This window comes from Notamacropus eugenii, chromosome 3 (assembly GCF_028372415.1).
Source record: "Notamacropus eugenii isolate mMacEug1 chromosome 3, mMacEug1.pri_v2, whole genome shotgun sequence".
Classification (NCBI taxonomy): Eukaryota; Metazoa; Chordata; class Mammalia; order Diprotodontia; family Macropodidae; genus Notamacropus; species Notamacropus eugenii.
The window spans coordinates 396663589-396684441 of record NC_092874.1 but is presented as its reverse complement, the minus strand read 5'-3'; the positions used below and the strand labels follow the sequence as shown (position 1 = coordinate 396684441).

At 41.2% G+C, this 20853-nt stretch overlaps 1 protein-coding gene across 3 annotated transcripts in view; it reads left to right on the top strand.

Annotated features, from left to right (window-relative positions):
- EEF2K (eukaryotic elongation factor 2 kinase) overlaps positions 1–20853 on the top strand; it is a 74028-nt gene that overhangs the window by 32746 nt on the left and 20429 nt on the right. For all 3 annotated transcript variants that reach the window (XM_072597885.1, XM_072597884.1, XM_072597886.1), the window contains exons 4-12: positions 9667–9727; positions 10187–10224; positions 11388–11559; positions 12556–12705; positions 13260–13392; positions 16239–16366; positions 16996–17179; positions 18320–18387; positions 19733–19810. In XM_072597885.1, the coding sequence (XP_072453986.1) occupies positions 9667–9727; positions 10187–10224; positions 11388–11559; positions 12556–12705; positions 13260–13392; positions 16239–16366; positions 16996–17179; positions 18320–18387; positions 19733–19810 (1012 nt within the window). The remainder of the gene's footprint in view (positions 1–9666; positions 9728–10186; positions 10225–11387; positions 11560–12555; positions 12706–13259; positions 13393–16238; positions 16367–16995; positions 17180–18319; positions 18388–19732; positions 19811–20853) is intronic.

The following is a 20853-nucleotide window of genomic DNA, read 5'->3' as shown; positions in this document are numbered from 1 at the left end:
AATAAGTCTGAAGAATGGTCACTAGGTTCATAGGATAATAGACTTAGAGCTAGAAGGGACCCCAGAAGCTATGCAGTCCATCTTGCAATTAGTATGATCTAAGTCACAGACTTGACCATGTCACCTTCTTACTCAGCAAAGTTCAGGGACTACCTCTCACTTCCAGGGTCAAGTACAGAGACTTCTATTTTGATGTTCAAAGTCCTTTATAACCTTTCTCTTTCCACCCCCTCCTGCCCCCCAGCTTTCCAGTCTTCTTGTACCTTACACCACTCCCACTGTAATCCAGTGTCTCTGGACTTTTTGGAGTTCCTCCTACAAGATACTCCATCTTATGAGTAAATTAAACTGGCAGCTAGGTGATGCAGTGGATAGAGCACCAGCGCAGGAGTCAGGAGGACCTGAGTTCAAATCTCACCTCAGACACTTGACACTCACTAACAGTGTGACCTTGGGCAAGTCACTTAATCCCAATTGCCTCATCCTGGGTCATCTCTAGTCATCCTGATGAATATCTGGTCACTGGATTCAGATGGCTCTGGAGAAGCCCTCCTTCACTCAAAACAAAGTCAAGTGCAAGTCATGTCATCATTTCTCTAATGGCATGGTCTTCTTCGGTAACGAAGGATGAACACACACAAATTAAACTAAACTAAGCCAAATTATACACTTGTCAAAAAGACTACTTTATGGAGAACTCACACAAGACAAGTGCTCACATGGTGCTCAGAAGAAACAATACAAGAACATTCTCAAGGTCTCTCTTAAGAACTTTGGAATTGATTGTGTGACATAGGAGACACTGGCATAGGACTGCTTGACATAGTGTGCCCTCATCAGAGAAAGGGTCTTGCTCTGTAAGCAAAGCAGAATTGAAGTAGCTCAAAAGAAAGGCAAGATGGGCAAATTTAGAGAATCCACCCCAAAAGTTCACATGAACTATTTGTGCCTGATCTGTGATAGAGCATGCCACAGTCGGATACCCTGTAACTTGACTCTAGCATAGTGATGTCATTTTGGGCCTCTCTGAGAACATAGGACAACAACCCTCTTCTGACTCCAGCTAATTTTCATTGATTATCTCCCATGCCTGATGGTAGCTAGGGGGTAGAGTGGATAGAGTGCCAGGCCTGCAGTCAGGAAGGCTTATCTTTCTGAGTTGATATCTGACCTCAGACACATAATAGATAGGTGACCCTGGGCAGGTCACTTAACCCTGTTCGCTCCAGATTCCACATCTGTAAAGTCAACTGGAGAAGAAAATAGCAAATCACTTCGGTATCTTTGCCAAGAAAACCCAAACGGTTTTATAAAGAGTTAGACACAACTGAAAGATGGCTCAGCAACTTCCATGCCTGAAATTCTCTCTCTCCTCATCTCTGCTTCCTGACTTCCTTCAAGTCCCAGATAAAATCTCACCTTCTATAGGAAGCTTTTCCCAGTCCCTCTTAATTCCAGTGCCTTCCCTCTATTGATCATATCCAATTTATTTTTCATATATCTTGTTTGTACATAGGTATTATTTAATTTTTGTCAACTATATATAGAAAATTCAGCATTTTTTAAAAATTTGTATTCCAAATTCTTTCTTCCTCTCTCCCCTCCCCTCCTTGAAAAGGCGAGCAGTTTTACATGAAGTCATGCAAAATATATTTCCATTGTTATCCAGGTTGCAAAAGAAAACACAGCCCAGAAAAGCCCCAAGAAAAAGAAAGTATCTTTACATTCTGCTATCTCTCTGCATTCAAACTCCGTCAGTTCCTTCTCTGGAAGTGGACAGCATTTTTCATTGTAAATCCTTCAGAATTGTCTTGGGTCATTGCCTTATTCAGAGTAGTTAAGTCCTTCACAGCTGACCATGTACAGTGTTGCTGTTACTGTTGTACATAAGCTTTTCCCAGGCTGTTTCCTCTAATAGGCTGTGAACTCTTGGCGAGCAGGGACTGTGAATCTCCAGAGCTCAGCACAATGCCTGGAACATAATGTGTGTGTAAGAAGTGTGTATTGAGTGACTGAAGCTCTGGTTTTACAGATGAAGAAACAGAGGCCTAGGAAAATGAAGGGACTTGCCAAGGTCAGCCTTTGGTTTTGCAACCAAGGGTCACATAGGTAGTTAACATTTCAGGTGGAATTTGAACTCAGGTCCTCTGACTCCAGAGCCAGGCCTTTCCCATTGTTCCTCAAATAGTTCAGTTGGGATAGATTGTCAAAGAGTGGCCAAAAAGACTAGAAAGGTGGATCCAAGCCATATTGCAGAAGGCCTCAGGTTCACTCTTCAGTTTATCTAATATTAGAACTGGAAGGGACACCAGAAAACATTTGGTCAAATCCCTTTCACAGATGAGGAAACTGAGGCTTGAATGCTGGAGGGCACGGACTGTCGTGCTGCTGTTTGTATCCCCAGCACGTAGAACAGTGCCCAGCAGATAGTAGGTGCTTGATAAATATTTAGCGATTGATTGTTATCTAAGGTCACTCAGTTGGGATTGGACCCAGTTTTCCTTATTTCTAAACGAGGGTGCTTTCCACCATACTACTCTAACTCTTCATCTTACACAATGCAGGAAAAAGAATCTGCTTTGAACAGGCTAGCATCAAGACTGGTCCTATGATGGCCACTGTCCTGTCAGTCCAGTGTCTAAGCCGTGATACACACAAGAAGACATTGTGAGGGCTGAGAGCTGGTTTCAGCTCAGATTGTACTCTTTTCTGCCTAAAACAGCCATGCTTTGGCTGTTTCAGGCTTTCACGCCTGAAAGTTAAGACCCTGGAGCCAGCTTCTTCCAAAAGACCAGCCTCGGAGAATGTGACAGACGTGCCACAGCAGGCCTGTCTGTGTCCCTTCGGTGGAGAGCACTGTCTGTACCCCTCTGCTGGGCAGGCATCCGTTTATTTTGTAATCTGAGTAGCCCACTTTCTCTGAGTCTGGTTGCTGTGTGTTGACTACTAGGATGCCCTTGGATTTCTAAATTAGACAGATTCCTCCCTTAAAATAGAGGACGGAAGCCAAAGCCTTTTTGTCAGAGTTGGGTTCCCCCTACCCAGGGCTAAAACTAAGCTGATTTGATTCCCCATACTTCTTGTCTGCTTTTAGCTTCTTCTGTGTCCTGTCATGAAGTAGGGTGCCCTGTTGTAGAGTCATGCCCCTCTCCTATCAAACAGAAATCTCACATTGGGTTTCCTATGATGCTAAGTTTGAATTATTTTTCTCTTACTAGGAGGCATAAGACTTTAAGGGGCGGCAAAGAAAGGGAGGAAGATTTTTTCCCCCAGTTTCAGTCCTTAGTTGCTCAGGTTTTTCAAGTTGTCGGCATGCCTTGCATTCTTGCCCAGTCTCTGTTTTTTCTTATTTTTCCCCCATTGAGGGAGGCTGTTAGGTAGAGCAGCAAGACCACTCATTGAATGGTGAGTCTAGTCCCTGTTTTGCCACCAAACTCTGGGCAAATCTTTTCTCTCAGCCTCACTTTCCTTGTCTGTAAAATGAAGGCTTAAGACTAGTTCTTTGCATTTCCTTCAGCTCTAAAATTCTCTGAGCCTGTAAATGAAAACCTAACACACAGAAGCACTGCCTGTCCTCTTTATGATTTCCCATTACAACTTACTCTGTTAGACTTGCCCACGTGTAAAGTCTTCTTCCTCCACGAGTATAGGTGTCATCTATTTTAAGTTGCAAATATCACTTTTGTTACTGGACTCTGGAAATTAATCTTTTTGAATGGGGTTGTTGTCTCTTTTTTTTTCATTTATTTTGGGGAGGGTTCTGATTCCCTCCCTGTGGGCATGTTGCTCATGTGGGTTCACATGTGTCCAGCTCTTGGTGACCTTATGAGCCGTAGCACACCAGGCCCTTTTATCCATGGGGTTTTCCTGGCAAGCAGTGGTTTGCCATTTCATTCCCCAGTGGATCACCTTTTGTCAGAATTCTCCACTATGACCTGTTCATCTTGGGCAACCCTACATAACCGAGTTCCTAGTTTCGTTGACTTATGCCAGACCTTCCATCATGACAAGGCAGTGATTCAGGATGGGTGTGAGCATGTGCTTTAGATTATATTTTTCTGGCATTTTCAGTTTTTAAATTCATAGTGACAGATGGAATCTCAAGGGAATGTTTCTGGTATCTTAAGTCAAAATAAAACATAATTTTCACTTTAAAAAATTTTCCTGCTAAGGCAACCCCTGTGCATGGCATGATTTGATCCTTAATAATCTCAGCCTAGCTTCTGTCTCTTAGTTGTTCTTTTTTTCCTAAAAAGCAACTCCAGTCTGTCACTTTCCTTTTAATCATTAAATTAACTTGCCTAGACTTCTAGATGTTCTCTCTCCTTTGCAGATGTCATCCTGTCTCCTCCCAAGGGATTCACAATACTTCTAATATGTTGAATAATAGCTTCCACTTATATAATGTTTTGCAAACTTTAATACATCATCAATTTTGATCCTTACTTGAGACGTAGCTTGGTGTAACAGATAAAAGATCCATTGTTAGAACCAGGCTCTTCTAAAATGTTTGTGGAAATGCTCATTTATTTGTGGTTTAAGTTTGAAATGGAATAGCTAGGTGGTGCGGGGGACAGAGTGTCAGTCCTGGAGTCAGGAAGACTCCTCTTCCTGAGTTCAAATGTGACCTCATTTAATTACTATCTGTGTGACCCTGGACAAGTCATTTAGCTCTGATTGCCTCAGTTTTCTCATTTGTAAAATGGCAAACCACTCTATTATCTTTGCCAAGTAAATCCCAAATGGGGTCACAAAGAGTCAGACACAACTGAAAAAAGACTGAACCGCAAGAAGTTCAGAATGCAAAAAAATAATTTTTTTTCTCCAAAAGTGATTATGGACTTTGGGAGGAAACCTGGAAGCAGCAGATATTCTTAACAGGTTCAGAGTTCATTAATTAAAAAAGGAGAATGTCAGAATAATGATAGACTTCCCAGGCACTATTGCCTTGTGGATAGAGTCTGGTCTTGTAACTTAACCTCTCGGGGCTCTAGCCAAGTCTCAGTGACCTTTTATGTTTCAGAGAATTTACTGACCTGCATGGGCAGGAGTTTTCCTCATTAGAGAGTTCATTTAGCCATTGAAATCACAGGTCCGTTGCCTTTACCTATCTGATTGAGCCCCGTGAAATAAGTACTATGGGTCTTATTATCCTCATTTTTATATTATTATCCTCATTTTAAAGATAGGGAAACATTGAGACTTGACCAACTGATTTGCCCAAGGTCACATAGCTTCTGAATGAAAGTAAGCATTGCCATATAGATATATACACACACACACACATATATATATATACACACAAATACACATGTGTATATATGTATATGTGTGTGTACATATATATGTCTATATGTATGTATACACATTCAAATAATACATATAAAGAGAGAGATCTGGCCACGAAACTCAATCTCTTATTATGGAGAGCTTGCCCTTTTCAAATATACAATATAATCAATATGTAACTTTCAGTGAACAACATTTGATTTTCTCTTCCTCTTACCTCCTATTAAGGAAAGAAAAGAAACCCTTCTAAGCAAATATGCATAATTAAGCAAAACAAGTTCCTATTACTGACCATGAACCGTCCCCCCAAAAATGTAGGTCTCATTCTTGTACCCTGAGCTCTTCATTTATGTATTGGAAGCATTTTTCATCATCAGTCTCTGGGATCATGTTTTTCATTGTTCCATATGTAACTTTGAAAGCTATACTACTTGTCTGGAATTTTTCTGGCCTTTCTTCTGAGAATAGGAATATTTCTTCAAGAGTCCATGAAGTTCCGTTCTGGCTTTTTGGTAGGGATTTTTCTGGGTCCTTCTCAATGATTCAGGGAGTTTTCTCAACCGTGCATCTAAGTGTCCTCCAGTCAAGCATTTTTGGCTAAAATGGAAAAATCTGTTTCTGAAAAAAAAGCCCCAACATTCCTCCTCCCCTACCCCTAATTTCTAAGCTCTAATTCTGTCTGGGAATTCTCAATAACCAGCTCTTCTTTGAGTAGAGAAAGGAGTGTTTTGGATCATCCCTGGGGAAAGCAAGGTTGTGGTATTTGTGCTACCTTTGAGAACAGTGAGTTCCTGGGGTGGTGTTAGATGGTGTGAAGTTGCTATTTTTCTGACCAACCTGTCTGGATGAAGCCCAAATAAGACTCACAGCCAAAATGAATTAGCAACTGAGAGCTGAAGGCTCCCAAAGAATTTGAAGGACCTGAGTCGTGACAGAATGGTATGTCCTAGTTTGACAGGCACATTAGTGATGATTTATATAATAACAATGATAAAAATGTTTGTATATTGCTTTCAGGTTTGCAAAGCACTTTTACTTTGATCCTTACAGCAGTCTTACAAGGTTTAGAGCGCTCATTTTTACAGATGAAATAACTAAGACTGAGCTAACGCAGTTGATTTGCCTGGAGTCAGATAGTGAGCGTTTAGAAATTCAAACCTATGTCTTCCTCACTCTAAAAATCTAGAGGTCTATTCACTAAATCACTTAGCTGCCTAATGTGCCTCTATACATAATGCTTGGTTCTTTGTAAAGTGCTTTTAACAGGGGTTGCAAATAAACTTGCATTATTTCACCTGCCTGTGTCTGGAAGGATTTGGTTCCTATCCAAGAAGACATGTGTATATATTGTATATTCAGAGAGAGAGAGAGATGATGGGGTTGTGCTGTCAAATGTTTTAAGAACCAGATCTAAGGGGGGAAATGGATGTCTGCTAGACACTTTAAAATTTCTTCTGTATGATCAATACTTTCTTAATTTTAGAGAATCAACATAACAAATAAAGCCCTGATCTGTAGGTTGGCCGATTTTTGATGTATAAATGCTTGCACTAAAAAATTTCACCATCAGCCTCTCACCTGTTTGAGTGGGCTACTGCACACCCCTGGATTAGGTCCCTTTCAGAGACACAACCTGGTTTTGTGGAAGAAATAATTGTATAGAAACAGAGGACCTGGACTCAAAACATCTCAGGGCTGAATCAGTCAGACAAAAGCCCCCAAATCCAACCTGAACCTGACTGAGAATCCTTTCTGTAGAAGTATTGCCAACAAGAAGTCATCCAGACTTTGCTTGAAAACCTCTGGTAAGATCAACATCTTATGGCAGCCAGTCACCTTGGTGGGAGAGATAATTCTCATTGTTAGGAGGTTTTTCTTTCTTCTAAATCCACTTTTCTTCAGCCTCTACCCATTGCTCCTAATTCTGCCTCCTGGGACAAAGCAAAACAAGTCTAATCCTTCTGATACTTGGACCAATCAGTCAGTAAACTAGAATTTATTAAGCAATTCCCCATCTGTAAAATGAGCTAGAGAAATGGCACACCACTCCAGTACCTTTTCAAAGAAAACCCCAAATGGAGTCACTAACTGAAACAACAACAAAATGTGCCAAGCATTGTACTAGGGCTACAAGTACAAAAAAGCAAAACAATCCCAAAAGAAGCTTACTTTCTTAATAGGGAAGACAACACAAATATAAAAGTTATATAGCATAAATTTAATGTGAGTCAGCACAAAAGAGAGAGCTTTTGTGTCTCTCTCTTTCCTCCCCCACTTAATTATTTTGTAGTCTAATCTCAAGTCAAGTCCATCCTGATCTCTCTCTGTCTCTTCTGTCCATCTTTTCAATGCCCATCTTAAAATGTGGCGCCTAGAACTGAGCTTCATGGTTCAGATGTGGTGTCTCCTGGGCTCAGGATACAGCAGGACCAACACCCCTCATGCTGTGGTCACTTTGCTGCCATATTTCAGTGTTGGCCCAGATTAAGCTCATAGCCCATTAAAACATCCAGATTTTTTTTTTAGATGAACTATTCTCTAGACACCTCTCCATCATATAATCGCAAAGTTGATTTTTTTCCATCCCAAGTGTAGGACTTTATTTATAACCATTAAATGTTTAGGTCAGCTTGATGTTGGGTACGTTGGAGTCTCTTGACTGTCTTTCAGCTCCTTCAGATCTCTGTGTCATCTGTAAAGTGATAAGCTTACCACATGCGCCTTCTTCCCATGCAAGAAATCAAATAAAAATGATAAACAACACAGTGCCCAGGACAGACCCATTAGAGAGTAGAACCTCTGAGTGGCATTATTCCATTAATGGCTACTCTTTTGGGCGTCTAGTTATTCAAACAAGTTCTAGCTTTGCCCCTTACTGACATGACCCCCTTGGGCAAGTCACTTGCCCCTCTTGAGCAACAGAGTCGTCCTCATTTGTGAAATTTTTTTGTACTTAATGAAGATTAAATGAGAGAGCCTTTGTAAAGTGTTTTGAAATCCTCACAGTCATTTATAGTGAAAAACGGATATTAATGTGAGCTAGTTCCTAGCTCAAAACATAGAATTGCTTTTACATGCACACATGCCCCAACATAAAACAACCATTTTTACTTTATCTCATTTGATGCATATGCATTTTTATGATGTAAACTATATAGATATCATTTTCCCCATTTTCCAGATGCAGATGTTGAAACTAAGAGAGAATCAGCACTGGGAACTCACTCTCTCTTTGTTGAGGCAGCTGTGAGGTGGCATTGTGCATAGTATGTGCCTGGAGTCAGAAAGACCTGAGTGCAGATTGGCCTCAAACATTAGCTGTGACCCTGCATGAGTCATTTCACTCTTTCTACTTATGCGAAACTTGCTTGCTCTAAAAAGAAAAATACTCTTTGTTAAAGCCAAGAAAGCTCTTATTTTATTTTTATTTTATTTTACATTCTTATGAATGGGTAACTCCCTAAGGAGCATGCTTCCTTAGAATAATGCAAGGCTATTTATTCCCTGTTTCTGATTCAAATTCTCTCCTCTCTCCTCCCTCCCCCTCCCCCATTGGCTAGACGCAACTTCCTGAACTGCCTATTCCTTGTTCTTCTCCTAGATGGCTTCTCCCTCGTCATCCATCAAGCTTCTGATCTTTTACTTGATCAGAAGGCTGGTTCTGTTGGTCGCAGCTCCGGTTGGAACTGGTTACTTCAAATTTACATCCTGTTATCTTCCTGAGTGTGTGTAGGTGTCACTCTTGTGGAAATAGAACTCCTCCTTTTGTTTCCTACACACCTTCTTTTCTTCTTAGGTGAAATGGAGATAATAACCGCACTTCCCTCACAGGGCTGTTGGCAGAACCAAATGAGATGAGATTTGTGAAGCACTTTGCAAACCTTAATATAGAAATAATAATATATAAATGTTAACCTTTATTATTAGTGAACCTGTATCTCCTGATTTTTAGCCTAGACCATACTCGCCTCTCAAGGATATACTACAGACTAGGTACATAAAACAGATTGTTAATTTTGATTAAGATTTTTGTAGAGTCTGATATATTTTTTGGATATGACCAATGCGGGAATTAGTTTTGCTTGGCTAAGCATATTGTTACAAAGGCTTTTCTTCTTTCTGTGTCAAGGTGATCATGGGGCAAATAAGAGGAAGAGAATATAGGTTTCTTTAATTGAAAAAAATTATAGATAGATAAAAAGAAAGTTTTATAGCATATGACATCCTGATTTTGCTGGACTTTTGTGGACTCGGGCTCATTTGTCTGAGTTAGCTGGGGGGAGGGGCAAAGAAGAGGACCCAAGTCAAAGGATGATGGACCTTCCTGATGCTTTTTTTTAGTGATAATCACTCCAGGCATGAATTCTCTGCTCACAGGTACAATGCAGTCACTGGGGAATGGGTTGAAGATGAAGTTTTAATTAAGATGGCATCACAGGTAAGAGTTGGCAAGAGTTTCTCTCCTTGGCATCTATGGGAACAGGACTGTTAGCCTACCCTCTCCTCTATTCAGCTTTTTACCCCACTTAAGCCAATAGCAGCCCCACTCTGTCTCTCCTTACCTTTCTCTCCCCTTCAGCCTTCCCCCAGAATTTAGCTTACTGTACAACTTCTCTGTGGGAGAAGAGGTCAGATACCTATCTTCTTCCTAGGGAACTCCAGTCTCAACTGGATAGACTTCAGCCCTTGAAAGGGACAGAGCTGACACAAACCAGGGAATGAGATCTTAGAGTTGGGAGGAGGGTGCTTGAGGGAGTCTCTTTGATTGGGGTGGGGGGCAGAAGGGGTATGGGTGATACTGAGTCACAGATCTCTGGCATGGCATGCCTGGACTAATTCTGGGAAGAGGATAGCTGCTCACACAATTAATAATGAACCCACTCTCTTTTGTCTGTAGCCCTTTGGACGTGGAGCGATGCGGGAGTGTTTCAGGACGTAAGTGGCTCAAAAGAGATGCTTTGCAACCAGACCAAAGCTCATTTTTCTTCCTCTTTCCCTTCACCCTAACGGGCCCTACTATGTGTACTGGTATTCTAGATTTCTTTCCAGATGATGAAGACATAAGGGCAGGAGGTCCATCTAGCCAGACCTCTTTCAGATTGGAGTTCCTCAGTATTCTTAATCTGGTTAGGGATGAGGATGAGGAGGGGGGAATGGGAGCAGAACTTGTGGATGTTGCTCTGGTCCCAGACTTTGTTGCTTTTGGAGGTATAGGGGGTCTATTATTTTCCCCAGAACTCTTAATAATAACCTGATTCTGTCCTGTATTTACAATTTTCTTATATTTTACTCCCCTCCATGAATTCTATGGTCCACCTCCACTGGCCTACTTGTACTTTTCCTTGAATACAGCACCCTGTCTTTGTTTTCCACATCCCCATAACTGGAATGCTCTTCCTCCTCACCGCTACTTCTTATTTGGCCCTGGTTTTCTTTATTTAAAGCTCAGCTCAAATCCCGTCTTCTGTAAAAGGCCTTTCCAGGTGTTCCTTTCTCATCCCCCATGTAAAGTGCTGTTACAAGTGCCTTATACTTTGAGATTTCCTCCCCTCTGTTCTGTAATCTGTCATGCATTCGGTTATTTACAAGTTATTTCCTCCATATAATGTAAAATCCTTGAGGGTAGGAACAACATTTATTGCTTTTCTTATCTCCCCCACTAAAATGCAAACTCTTTGAGTACAAGGACTGTGTTTATTGCCTATGTATCAGAGCTTAGCACACTACCTGGCTCACAGTAGGTGTTTAATAAATGCTTTGTTGACTGACCAACTCCAGACACTCTGGGGGACTTGGAGTCAGTTCCTGAGGAGAGGGGTGAACCTTAGGCAGGATTTGCCCGCCCCATAGATAGCTTCATAGGAAGAGTGGAAGTGGGGCTACCTGATCAGTTGGCTATGGAAGGGGAACTGAGCAAAAGGGGAGGTCTCCAGCTGGGAACTTAATTCTGAAGAGGGTGTTGACACCTGAAAGTGCAGCCAAGGTGGTCTGCTGAGGTCAGTCTGTGAAAGGGACTAGGAGGTGGTCCCTTGCAAAGCCGTGGATTCAGCTATGCCCTGGGGCCCCAGGCCACTTCCTCATCTGTTATTCCCCCTCAGGAAAAAGCTGTCTAATTTCCTGCACACTCAACACTGGAAAGGTGCTTCCAACTATGTGGCAAAGAGGTACATTGAGCCTGTGAACAGAGACGTGTACTTCGAGGATGTACGCCTGCAGATGGAGGCCAAACTCTGGGGCGAGGAGTACAATCGGCACAAGCCCCCCAAGCAGGTATGCTGGCTCACCCCAAGCCACCACTTCAGTGTTGGGCTAGTGAATAGATTCAGGAATGGGGGAGAGGGTGGGAAAAGAATACAGAGCAGGAGTGTGGCATAATGGAAAGTAAGGAAGAAGGAAGCAAGCAGGTGTTTAATAAGCACCTATTATAGGACTATACTAAGCACTTTGCAAATACTATCTCATCAGATCCTTACCTTACCCATCCTGGGAGGTAGGTGCTATTATGAGGCAGAGGTTAAGTGACTTGCCTAAGGTCACACAGCTAACAAGTATCTGAGGCTGAATTTGAACTCGGGTCTTGTTGATTCCAGGACCACAGCCCTATCCACTTCGTCTTCTACCTGGATATGGAACCATTGGCTGAGTTTACTGCCAGTTACTAGCCAAGTGACTTAGAGTATGTCAGTTTACCTCTCTGTGTGCCTTAGTTTCCTCTTCTGTAGAAGTAAAGGATGAGAGGAAGGATTAGATGGCTTCTGAGGTCCATTTCAGCTGTAGAGCCATGACCCCAGGTATTCTGGTAGAGGGCTGGACCTAGAATCAGGGAGACCCAAGTTCCTGTTTGCAAACTCAGACATTTGCTAGCTTTATGACCCTGGACAGGTCTTTTAATCTCTTTCTGCCTCAGTTTCCTCATCTGTCCAATGAGGATGATAATAATAGCACCTGCCTCCCAGAAGTGTGAGATTCAAATGAGATAAAATCTGTAAAGTGCTCTCCAAACCCTAAAGTGCTGTGTTAATGCTAGCTGTTCTTATTAATCACATTTTGTGATTTTCTTAATTATAAAGGAAAAATTTTGTTTTAAAAGGAATAGAAGTAGGTTGCATGTAATCTTCATTTGCTCACAGAGAAAGAGAGGTCACAGAGACTGAGCTCATATTCTGTCTCTGTCAGTGATGAAGCCAAACCTGAGAACTCAGGCCTCGCTCTGACAGGTGGAAGAGGGAGTGCTGATTTGTCTCCTTTTTCCACCCTCTCTGCCAGGTGGATATTATGCAGATGTGCATCATTGAGTTGAAGGACCGAGCAGACAAGGCCCTTTTTCACCTGGAACACTATATTGAGGGCAAATACATCAAATATAATTCCAATTCGGGTTTCGTCCGGGATGACAACATCCGCCTCACCCCACAGGTGAGACTGAAGCACATCTGATGGTTTCTACTCCGGGCTCTGGAGGTTGCCTTTAGATATTATCTCTCCAGGTTGATGTTTGGCCAGAGCATTGTCAGATTCTCTTTAAAGCGGGGAAGATACTGAGGGTGGTGTCTTGTTTTCTTTTGTTTTTAATCCAGATATTAAATCTGAGCTTTCTTATCCACATGATCCATGTTTATTTGTTGTAATGAAATTCAGCTACTCTGAAGTCTCATACTGGGTCTTTCAGCCTTCATCAAACTTCACATCTAATCTTTTTAAATGCAGTGCCTTTGTTCTCCATTTATGTTATTTGATGAGCCACTGGGGCCAAAGAGGCTTATTAAAGTTAATGAACCCAAGTCCTGAAGTTCAGGGTTAGGCCTTGATAGATCAGACACATCAGCAACCCTTATTCCATTAAACTGGGCTGTTTTAAATGAGCCATTCTGCCAAGGGCAGAGCCAGAGAAAGTGAGCAGAAATGTCGCTATTCCCCAGAGCTAGGCTGCTGCTTACCTTGTGTGTTGAATTCTTGTCCCACTCCCCTAGGCCTTTAGCCACTTCACCTTTGAACGCTCTGGCCATCAGTTAATTGTGGTGGACATTCAGGGAGTGGGAGATCTCTACACTGACCCACAGATCCATACAGAGACGGGTTCAGACTTTGGAGATGGCAACCTAGGTAAGTCAGGAAACTGTGTTAATTTCCCCTAAACATGTGCTTCCCTGAACACTGTATATGGATTTGTGGCAAGAATTGTAGAGTGTGAGAGTTGGAAAGGACTTTGAAAAGGATTTAGCCCAGTCCTCTCATTTTATAGATGAAGAAACTGAGGCCTAAAAGGTAAATGTGGCTAATTCCAGTTCAAAGCCAGGCTAGGCCTCACATCGGACTCCACTGCCTCGATTTCTTCCATTATATCCTGGCTTATTTCAACAGTAACTAACTCTTATATTGCCTATGTGTGCTAGGCACACTATAGTAAGCACTTTACAATTGTTCTTAGCTAATTCTCACAGCAACCCTGGGAGGTAAGTGATGCTGTTATCTGCATCTCCTTATTTGTTTGTTTATTCATTTATAGTTTTCCCCATTTCACCTCCATAAGATTTTGAGTTCCAACTTTTCTTCCCCTTCTCCCTTCCCCTTCCCCCACCCCAGGAGAGCATCCAGTCTGATACAGGCTCTGCATACATATTCTTGTTAAACATATTTTCACATTAGTCATGTTGTAAAGAAGAGTTAGAACTGATGGGAAAAACCATGAGAAAGAAGAAACAAAAAAAAAATGAGAGCAAATAATCTGCTTCAATCTGCATTTAGACGCCATCGTTCTTTTTCTGAATGTGAATACCATTTTCCATTATGAGTCATTTGAAGTTGTCTTAGCTAAGCAGAGATAAGTCTATCAGAGTTAGTCATCATGCAGTGTTGCTGTTACTGTGTACAGTGTTCTCCTGGTTTGCTCACTTCACTCAGCGTCAGTTCATGTCAATCTTACCAGGTTTTTGTGAAGTCTGCCTGCTCATCATTTCTTATGGAACAGTAGTATTCTATTACATTCATATACCTTAACTTGTTCAGCCATTCCCTATTTGATGAGCATTCCCTCATTTTCCAGTTCTTGGCCACCACATTTTATGTGAGTCCTTTTCCCATTTTTATGATCTCTTTGAGATACAGACCTACAAGTAGTGTTGTTGGGTCAAAGGGTATACAGTTTTATAGCCCTTTGGGCATAGTTCCAAATTGCTCTCCAGAATGGTTGGATCAGTTCGCAACTCCACCAACAATGCATACTAGTGTTCCAGTTTTCCCACATCTTTTTCAGCATTTATTATTTTCCTGTTTTGTCATGTTAGCCAATCAGATTGAAGTGATGTGGTACCTCAGAATTGTTTTAATTTGCATTTCTCTGTTCAATAGTGAGTTAGAGCATTTTTTCATAGGATTATAGATAGATTTAATTTTTTCATCAGAAATGTGCCTGATCATTCCTTTGATCATTTGGGGAATAACTTGAGTTGTTATAAATTTGACTCAGTTCTCTATATATTTTAGAAATACGGTCCTTATTAGAGATTCTGTTTGTAAAAATGGCTTCCCAGTTTTCTGCTTGCCTGGTTACTTTGGCTTTGCCAAATTTAATGTAATCGAAATCACCCATTTTGCATTTCATAATGTTCTCTATATCTTTTTTGGTCATAAATTATTCTGTTCTTCATAAATCTGACAGGTAAACTCTCCCAGTTTGCTTATAGTATCAGCCTTTATATCAAAATTGTGTTCTCCTTTTGACTTTATCGTGTTATAGGGTGTAAGAGGTTTGTGCCTACTTTCTATCATGCCATTTTCCAGTTTTCCCAGCAGTTTTCGTCATATCACTAATTCTTATCCCAGAAGCTGGAGTCTTTGGGTTTGTCAAGCTATACATATATATATGAGAAGTCATTGCCTATTGTGTCTAATGTAGCTAACCCATTCTGCTGATCCACCCCTCTGTTTCTTAGCCAGTACCAGGTAGTTTTGATGATGGTTGCTTTATAACACAATTTAAGGTCTGATATGGCCAGGCCACCTTCCCTAGCATTTCTTTTAATTCATTGCCTCGATATTCTGAGCCTTATGTTCTTCTGAATGAATTTTGTTATTTTTGTAGAATTGTCATTTTTATTATATTAGCTTGGCCTGTTATCCTCATTTTATAGATGAGGAAATTGAGGCAAACAGGTTAAGTGATTTGCCCAAGGTCTCAGTGTCTGAGGCTGGATTTGAACGCTGATCTCTCTGACTTCAGGCTCAGCACTCTTATCTTCTTCCCTTTCCTCCTTATGTTCCAACAATTCATAACAGTATTCTAGTCTTAGAAAACAATTCAGTTCAGTAAGTATTTAAATGCCTGCCATGCGCTAGACATTACCCTGGACTCTAGAAATGCTAAAGTAAATCAAAAAGGCCCTGACCTTAACTTACATCCCACTGAGGGGAAACGAGCATATAAACAGACAAGTAAAGACAAGAATGTACGCAGAGTCATTTCAAGGAGGAGAGCACAGGTGTAAAATGTTTGGTAGTTTGTTAACAATAGGACAGGAGTTCCAGAGAACAGAGTGGAAACTGAGGAAAGAGAATAATGGCGCCCCTCTGGGATGGGGCTGACATGGATGAACATGAAAAAACAAGGAGCATCAGCCTCGTCAGTCTGCGGGTCAGAATCACCAGGAGTCAGAGTGGGGCCACAGGACAGTAAATTACCCTTCACAGGAATATAGATAATATCAGTAGGATTTTTTGATTCCTGAGAGTGATGGGAAATGTGGAAGCAAGGCCAGATGAGTTAAACGTATTTGGAAGCATTCACCCTTGGTCAGGTCAGGTCTGCCCCAGGGTTCATTCCAAGGTTGATTAAATTATTTCCCTAGGGGTTGAAAAGAGAAAGACTGGCCTGGATGCAGAGTTAGGAGTAAGGGTGTAGTTGTCTCTGCTTTTTCTCTCTGAGAATCATTGCTGTTGCCTTCTGCTCATAGGTGTGCGAGGCATGGCCTTGTTCTTCCATTCTCATGCCTGCAATCGGATTTGTAAGAGCATGGGCCTCACTCCCTTTGACCTCTCACCAAAGGAGAAGGATGCTGTCAGTCAGAACACAAAGTTGTTGGTAGGTGTTACGCAATTCAGGGTGTTGTCGGCAGCCAAGCCACTGGTGTGTCACAGACCTGAGGTCTCCTCTGGGTCCTGTGACAACCAGCCTAGCATCCTCTGTTCTTGACCCGTTTTTGACTGGAAGGGTGGTAGACTTGGAATAATTGGTGTTGATCATGGAGGAGAGAATATGCCTGGGGTACATTCATGTTGTATGTTTGTAGTGGCCTAAGTCAATGGAGAAGGGGGTAGGATTCTGTCTGACCTAATGTCTCTCTTCATGTTATTTACAAATACTATGTAGATTACTAGAAAATGCTAGAAAATTACTAGAATCTTGGCTTAAGATTCTGTTAAGGATAATAAAAGGTGACCTGCCTCTCTTCATGAATGCAACATACCCAGAATATGCTGATTGAAAGGCATTTGCTGTAATAAAAAAAAAAACCTCAGGGAACTCACAGAAAATTAATTTGGGGTCATTTCCAGAAGCCAAGAATGAATTGACTTTCAATTTGTCATCCATTAAAGGGAGCCCATGGAGATGTCATCTATTAGGGAGTTTACTGTTATAGAGGAAAGGCCTTGAAGGTATTTCCAGTTTTGTTATATAATGTTTTTTTCCCTCTTGACATTCTTTCCAAGCAATCAGCCCAGACCCTTGTGCGGGGCACAGAGGAAAAGTGTGGCAGCCCAAGGGTAAGGACCTTCTCAGGGAGCCGTCCACCACTGCTTTCCCGCCTTTCAGAGAACTCTGGAGATGAAAATATGAGCGATATGACATTTGACTCCCTCCCTTCCTCTCCTTCATTCACACCACATCACATCCGTAAGTCCCAATTCTGACTCTGGGCTAAGTCTCTGCTTTGGAGGTTTCTAGGCAGTGAAAATGACTAGGAGGAGAAACTGCACAGGGCTGATGCTAAATGAGTCTTGAAGATTTTATTTAGTTATTATTATATGATCAGATTGTTTAAACTCCTGTAAATAAACATCAGAACCACAGAATAATGCCAGATATATATATATATATATAATGATGATAATAATAACTGGTACATACAGTTTTAAGGTTTACAAAAACTTTTCTATACAACGTGTCCCAAAAGTCTAAACTAGTATAGCTTAAAACCACAGTAAGAATCTTGGGATGCCCTATGTGGTATCTCATTTTATCCTTGCAAGAACCCTGGTACTGCTACAATTCCCATTTTACATATGGGAAAGCTGAGTCAAAAGAAGGTTAAATAATTCTGTGATCTCCTAAAATCTAATTTGGGTTCCCTATGCTAGAATATTAAGCCAGTTTTGATTTTGTCCTATCTTCAAGATGAAGTTCAGACGTTGGCTAGTCACTGCTGACTATGAAACATCCTTTGACTGTTAAGTCCCATCTACTTATCCATTTGCAGACATTGGAGTTTTCCGTTCTCTGACAAGACCTGTGAAATCATTGGAGTAGGACACTCCTGGTGTGAATTCCTTATCAGCTCCTTTGTAACTTACAGTTTTAGAGAATTTCCTGAAGCACTAAGTGATTGAGTGACTGAGGGAGCACTTGGAAGCCAGTCTCCTGTCTCCAAGGCCAGCAGTCTATTTCAGTCTTAAGGATTGTCATGGTTTAAAAATTCTTTGGAAGAGAGATACCTTGTTAGAGTTCTGTGCCCTCACAAACATTTTGGTTTATATCACCACTTCCATGACACCACTTCCATGCTTAACTGAAATTAAGTAACCTTAATTCCAGTTTCTTGTCATTGGAAAGACTCCTGGGCTTTTCCATATGACTTGCAACTGAAATCCTTCTAAATTTTCTCTCCTCATAATAATGTGAATTCCCAGGAGAGCAGCAGAAATGCTCTTATTTCTCTGTTCTCTTATTTCACTTATCACAGTGCTTTGTATATACAAAGCATATAATAAATGCTTTTGCATTCACTCATTCATTTATTCATTCTTCCTTTCCTAGACTGGCCACAATTCAGTGACGTTGATAATGTGGGGCACAGAGACCTTGATCACCTGGATAACCGTCGAGTGAGTATGACCATTTTGCAAACAAGGATCCAGTAGCCTGTGGAAGCCATTGGCTTGGGGTCTAAAGGAACCAGATGTTGTTTGAGACCAGATGTGGTGAGGAGGAGGAAAAGGGTAGAGAAGGACAAGGAGTAAGGGCAGAATAAGTCAAGCAAAGAAAGAACCAGATGATAATTCTTCAGATGCAAAATTGGTCAACTGAGATCTCCAAACTGAGGGTGAAAGATCAGCTTTTAAAGCAATGAACATCTATGTTCCATTAATGTGTATGTATATTCAACTTTCGGTGTCTGTGTGTGGTGGAGGGGGCAAGGATCAGAAACGAGGTGATCCATCTCAGATTCTTGCAGAAATGGTGACAGAAAGGTTTTTGTTGGCTTTTTTTCCCTCTAAGACAAAAGCATGGCAGGTTTATTAATTAAGCTCATTAGAAAAGGACCAAGGGCCTGAGTTGGTCATGCTTCAGTGTGTAATATTCATACATAGTTTTAATTCACCTAAACACAGCAATTATTGTTTGATAATTTTCAACCTCTATGCCTAGTGCTATAATGCAGGACAGTCACCATTGTGGCTGCCTAGTGGCAGCTGATAGTATCAAGCATACCTACACATGTGGTCCATGCTACACACAGACCCCTACAAACATACAGCTATAGGATGGGAGTACTTAAATTTTATTTTCATGTCTATATTCTTTCCTTCCCACCTCCTGCCTCCTCAGCCTCCCCCAGCTGAGAAAGCTAAAATACATAAATAAAACCCCTGTTACTAACATATAGTCAAACAAAACATGTTGACCATGTCAAAAAATAGATGTCTCCATCTGTATTCTAAGTTCATCACTTCCATGTTAGGAGGTGGGCAGTACATTTCGTTAGGAGTCCCTGTGGATTCTTGGTTGGTAGCGTGTTAATCAGAGTTCTTAGGTCTTTCCAAGTTGTTTGTCTTTACAGTGTTGCTATTGTGGTGTAAATTATTCTGGTTCTTTTTTGCTTCCCTGTGTGGCAGTTCATACAAGTCCTCCCAGGTTTCTCTAAAATGTAGTGCAGGGTTGAAAATGGTGAACACATTGCCAGGGCTTCCATATTTTTTTCTCAACTCTTTATGTATCATGTGACTTGGATATAGGTAAGAAAGATTCTTTGTATCCTTTTTAACCTGCCTTGATTTCTTGATCTATAAAATGGATGAAGATATCCTTATTGGGTCAGGGAGATATAAAATGCCTTGAATGTACCAAGGGAAGGTGTACATTGCTAAGCTTGCCCAAGGTAACCAATGCTTCCTGGGGTTCCATTCTAAGAAGACTCCCATGAACACCAGTGCCACCCTATCTCCACAGGATTCTGAGAATGGTGGGGACAGTGGATACCCCAGTGAAAAGAGGAACGAACTGGAAGATATAGATCCCCGAGACAAGGTAAGAAAGTCTTTTGAGGTGTGGAATTATAAATCCCTTGTTGCCCCATGGATTGCTATTTCCTTCTTATCCTGTGGCTGGGAATAGAGAGATGACTGTTCTCAGAAGTTTTTCCATTTCCTAAAAGATGGGGTAATTCCATTATGTGCCTTCCTTAAGCTAAAAGCCTTCCACTTTTGGAAGAAATAACATGAAAAGGTGGAAGGTATCCCCCTTTTTTTAATGGGATTTTCCTGTCTCTCCTTCATCATTAATCAGAGCCACGCAGGACAAATACTTCTCTGACCAAGCACTACTCTCTTCTCTTGTAGCAACAATTCTCTGTCGCAGTACTTTCTGGGCAGAGACTAGGAAAGGGACTATTTATTTCTGTTAGCTCTCTGGCCCATTCTCCTCTGAAATACATTGTTGACCCAAGTCAGGACACCTAGGAGCCTCTGATTTCAATCTTTGTGTTTGGGACAGGAAAACAAAGTGCCATTCACAGTCAGTGCAACTCAAGCCAAGCTTTTTAACTCATGAAAAAGACTTTGACCAAATGTTCTTTGAGATTCCCTTCTAGCCCTAAAAGCCTGAGATTTGAGTCACAGAAATGACCAAACTATGAGAGAAAAAGTAGGGAGTATGTGTATCACTAGAGTTGCTGATACCCTGTCCCCTTATTTCCTAGCATCTTTCGTTGCTTCCTCTTTTGTTTTTTTTTTTTTTTTCGTTGCTTCCTCTTTTGGCAGGAAAATAAAGAGTAGGATCGTATGGGGGGGAGGGAAGGGAGATGTTTTTGTCCCCGGTAAAAATTTTATGTTGCATTTGGAGAACAGACCGTAGAATCCAGAAGTCACTTATCTGTAGGCCTCAGTTTCCTTACCTGTAAAATGAGGAAACTGGACTAATCTTTGGGGTTTTTTTTCACTTAAAAATATTCTGAACTTAAATACCAGATAAAACCAGCATCTCCAGATGTATTGTTTTTATTTTTTTGTTAAATTTTTTTTCAGTTGTCAATTATTTTTTTCTCATTCCCATCTCCCCCACTTCACTAAAAA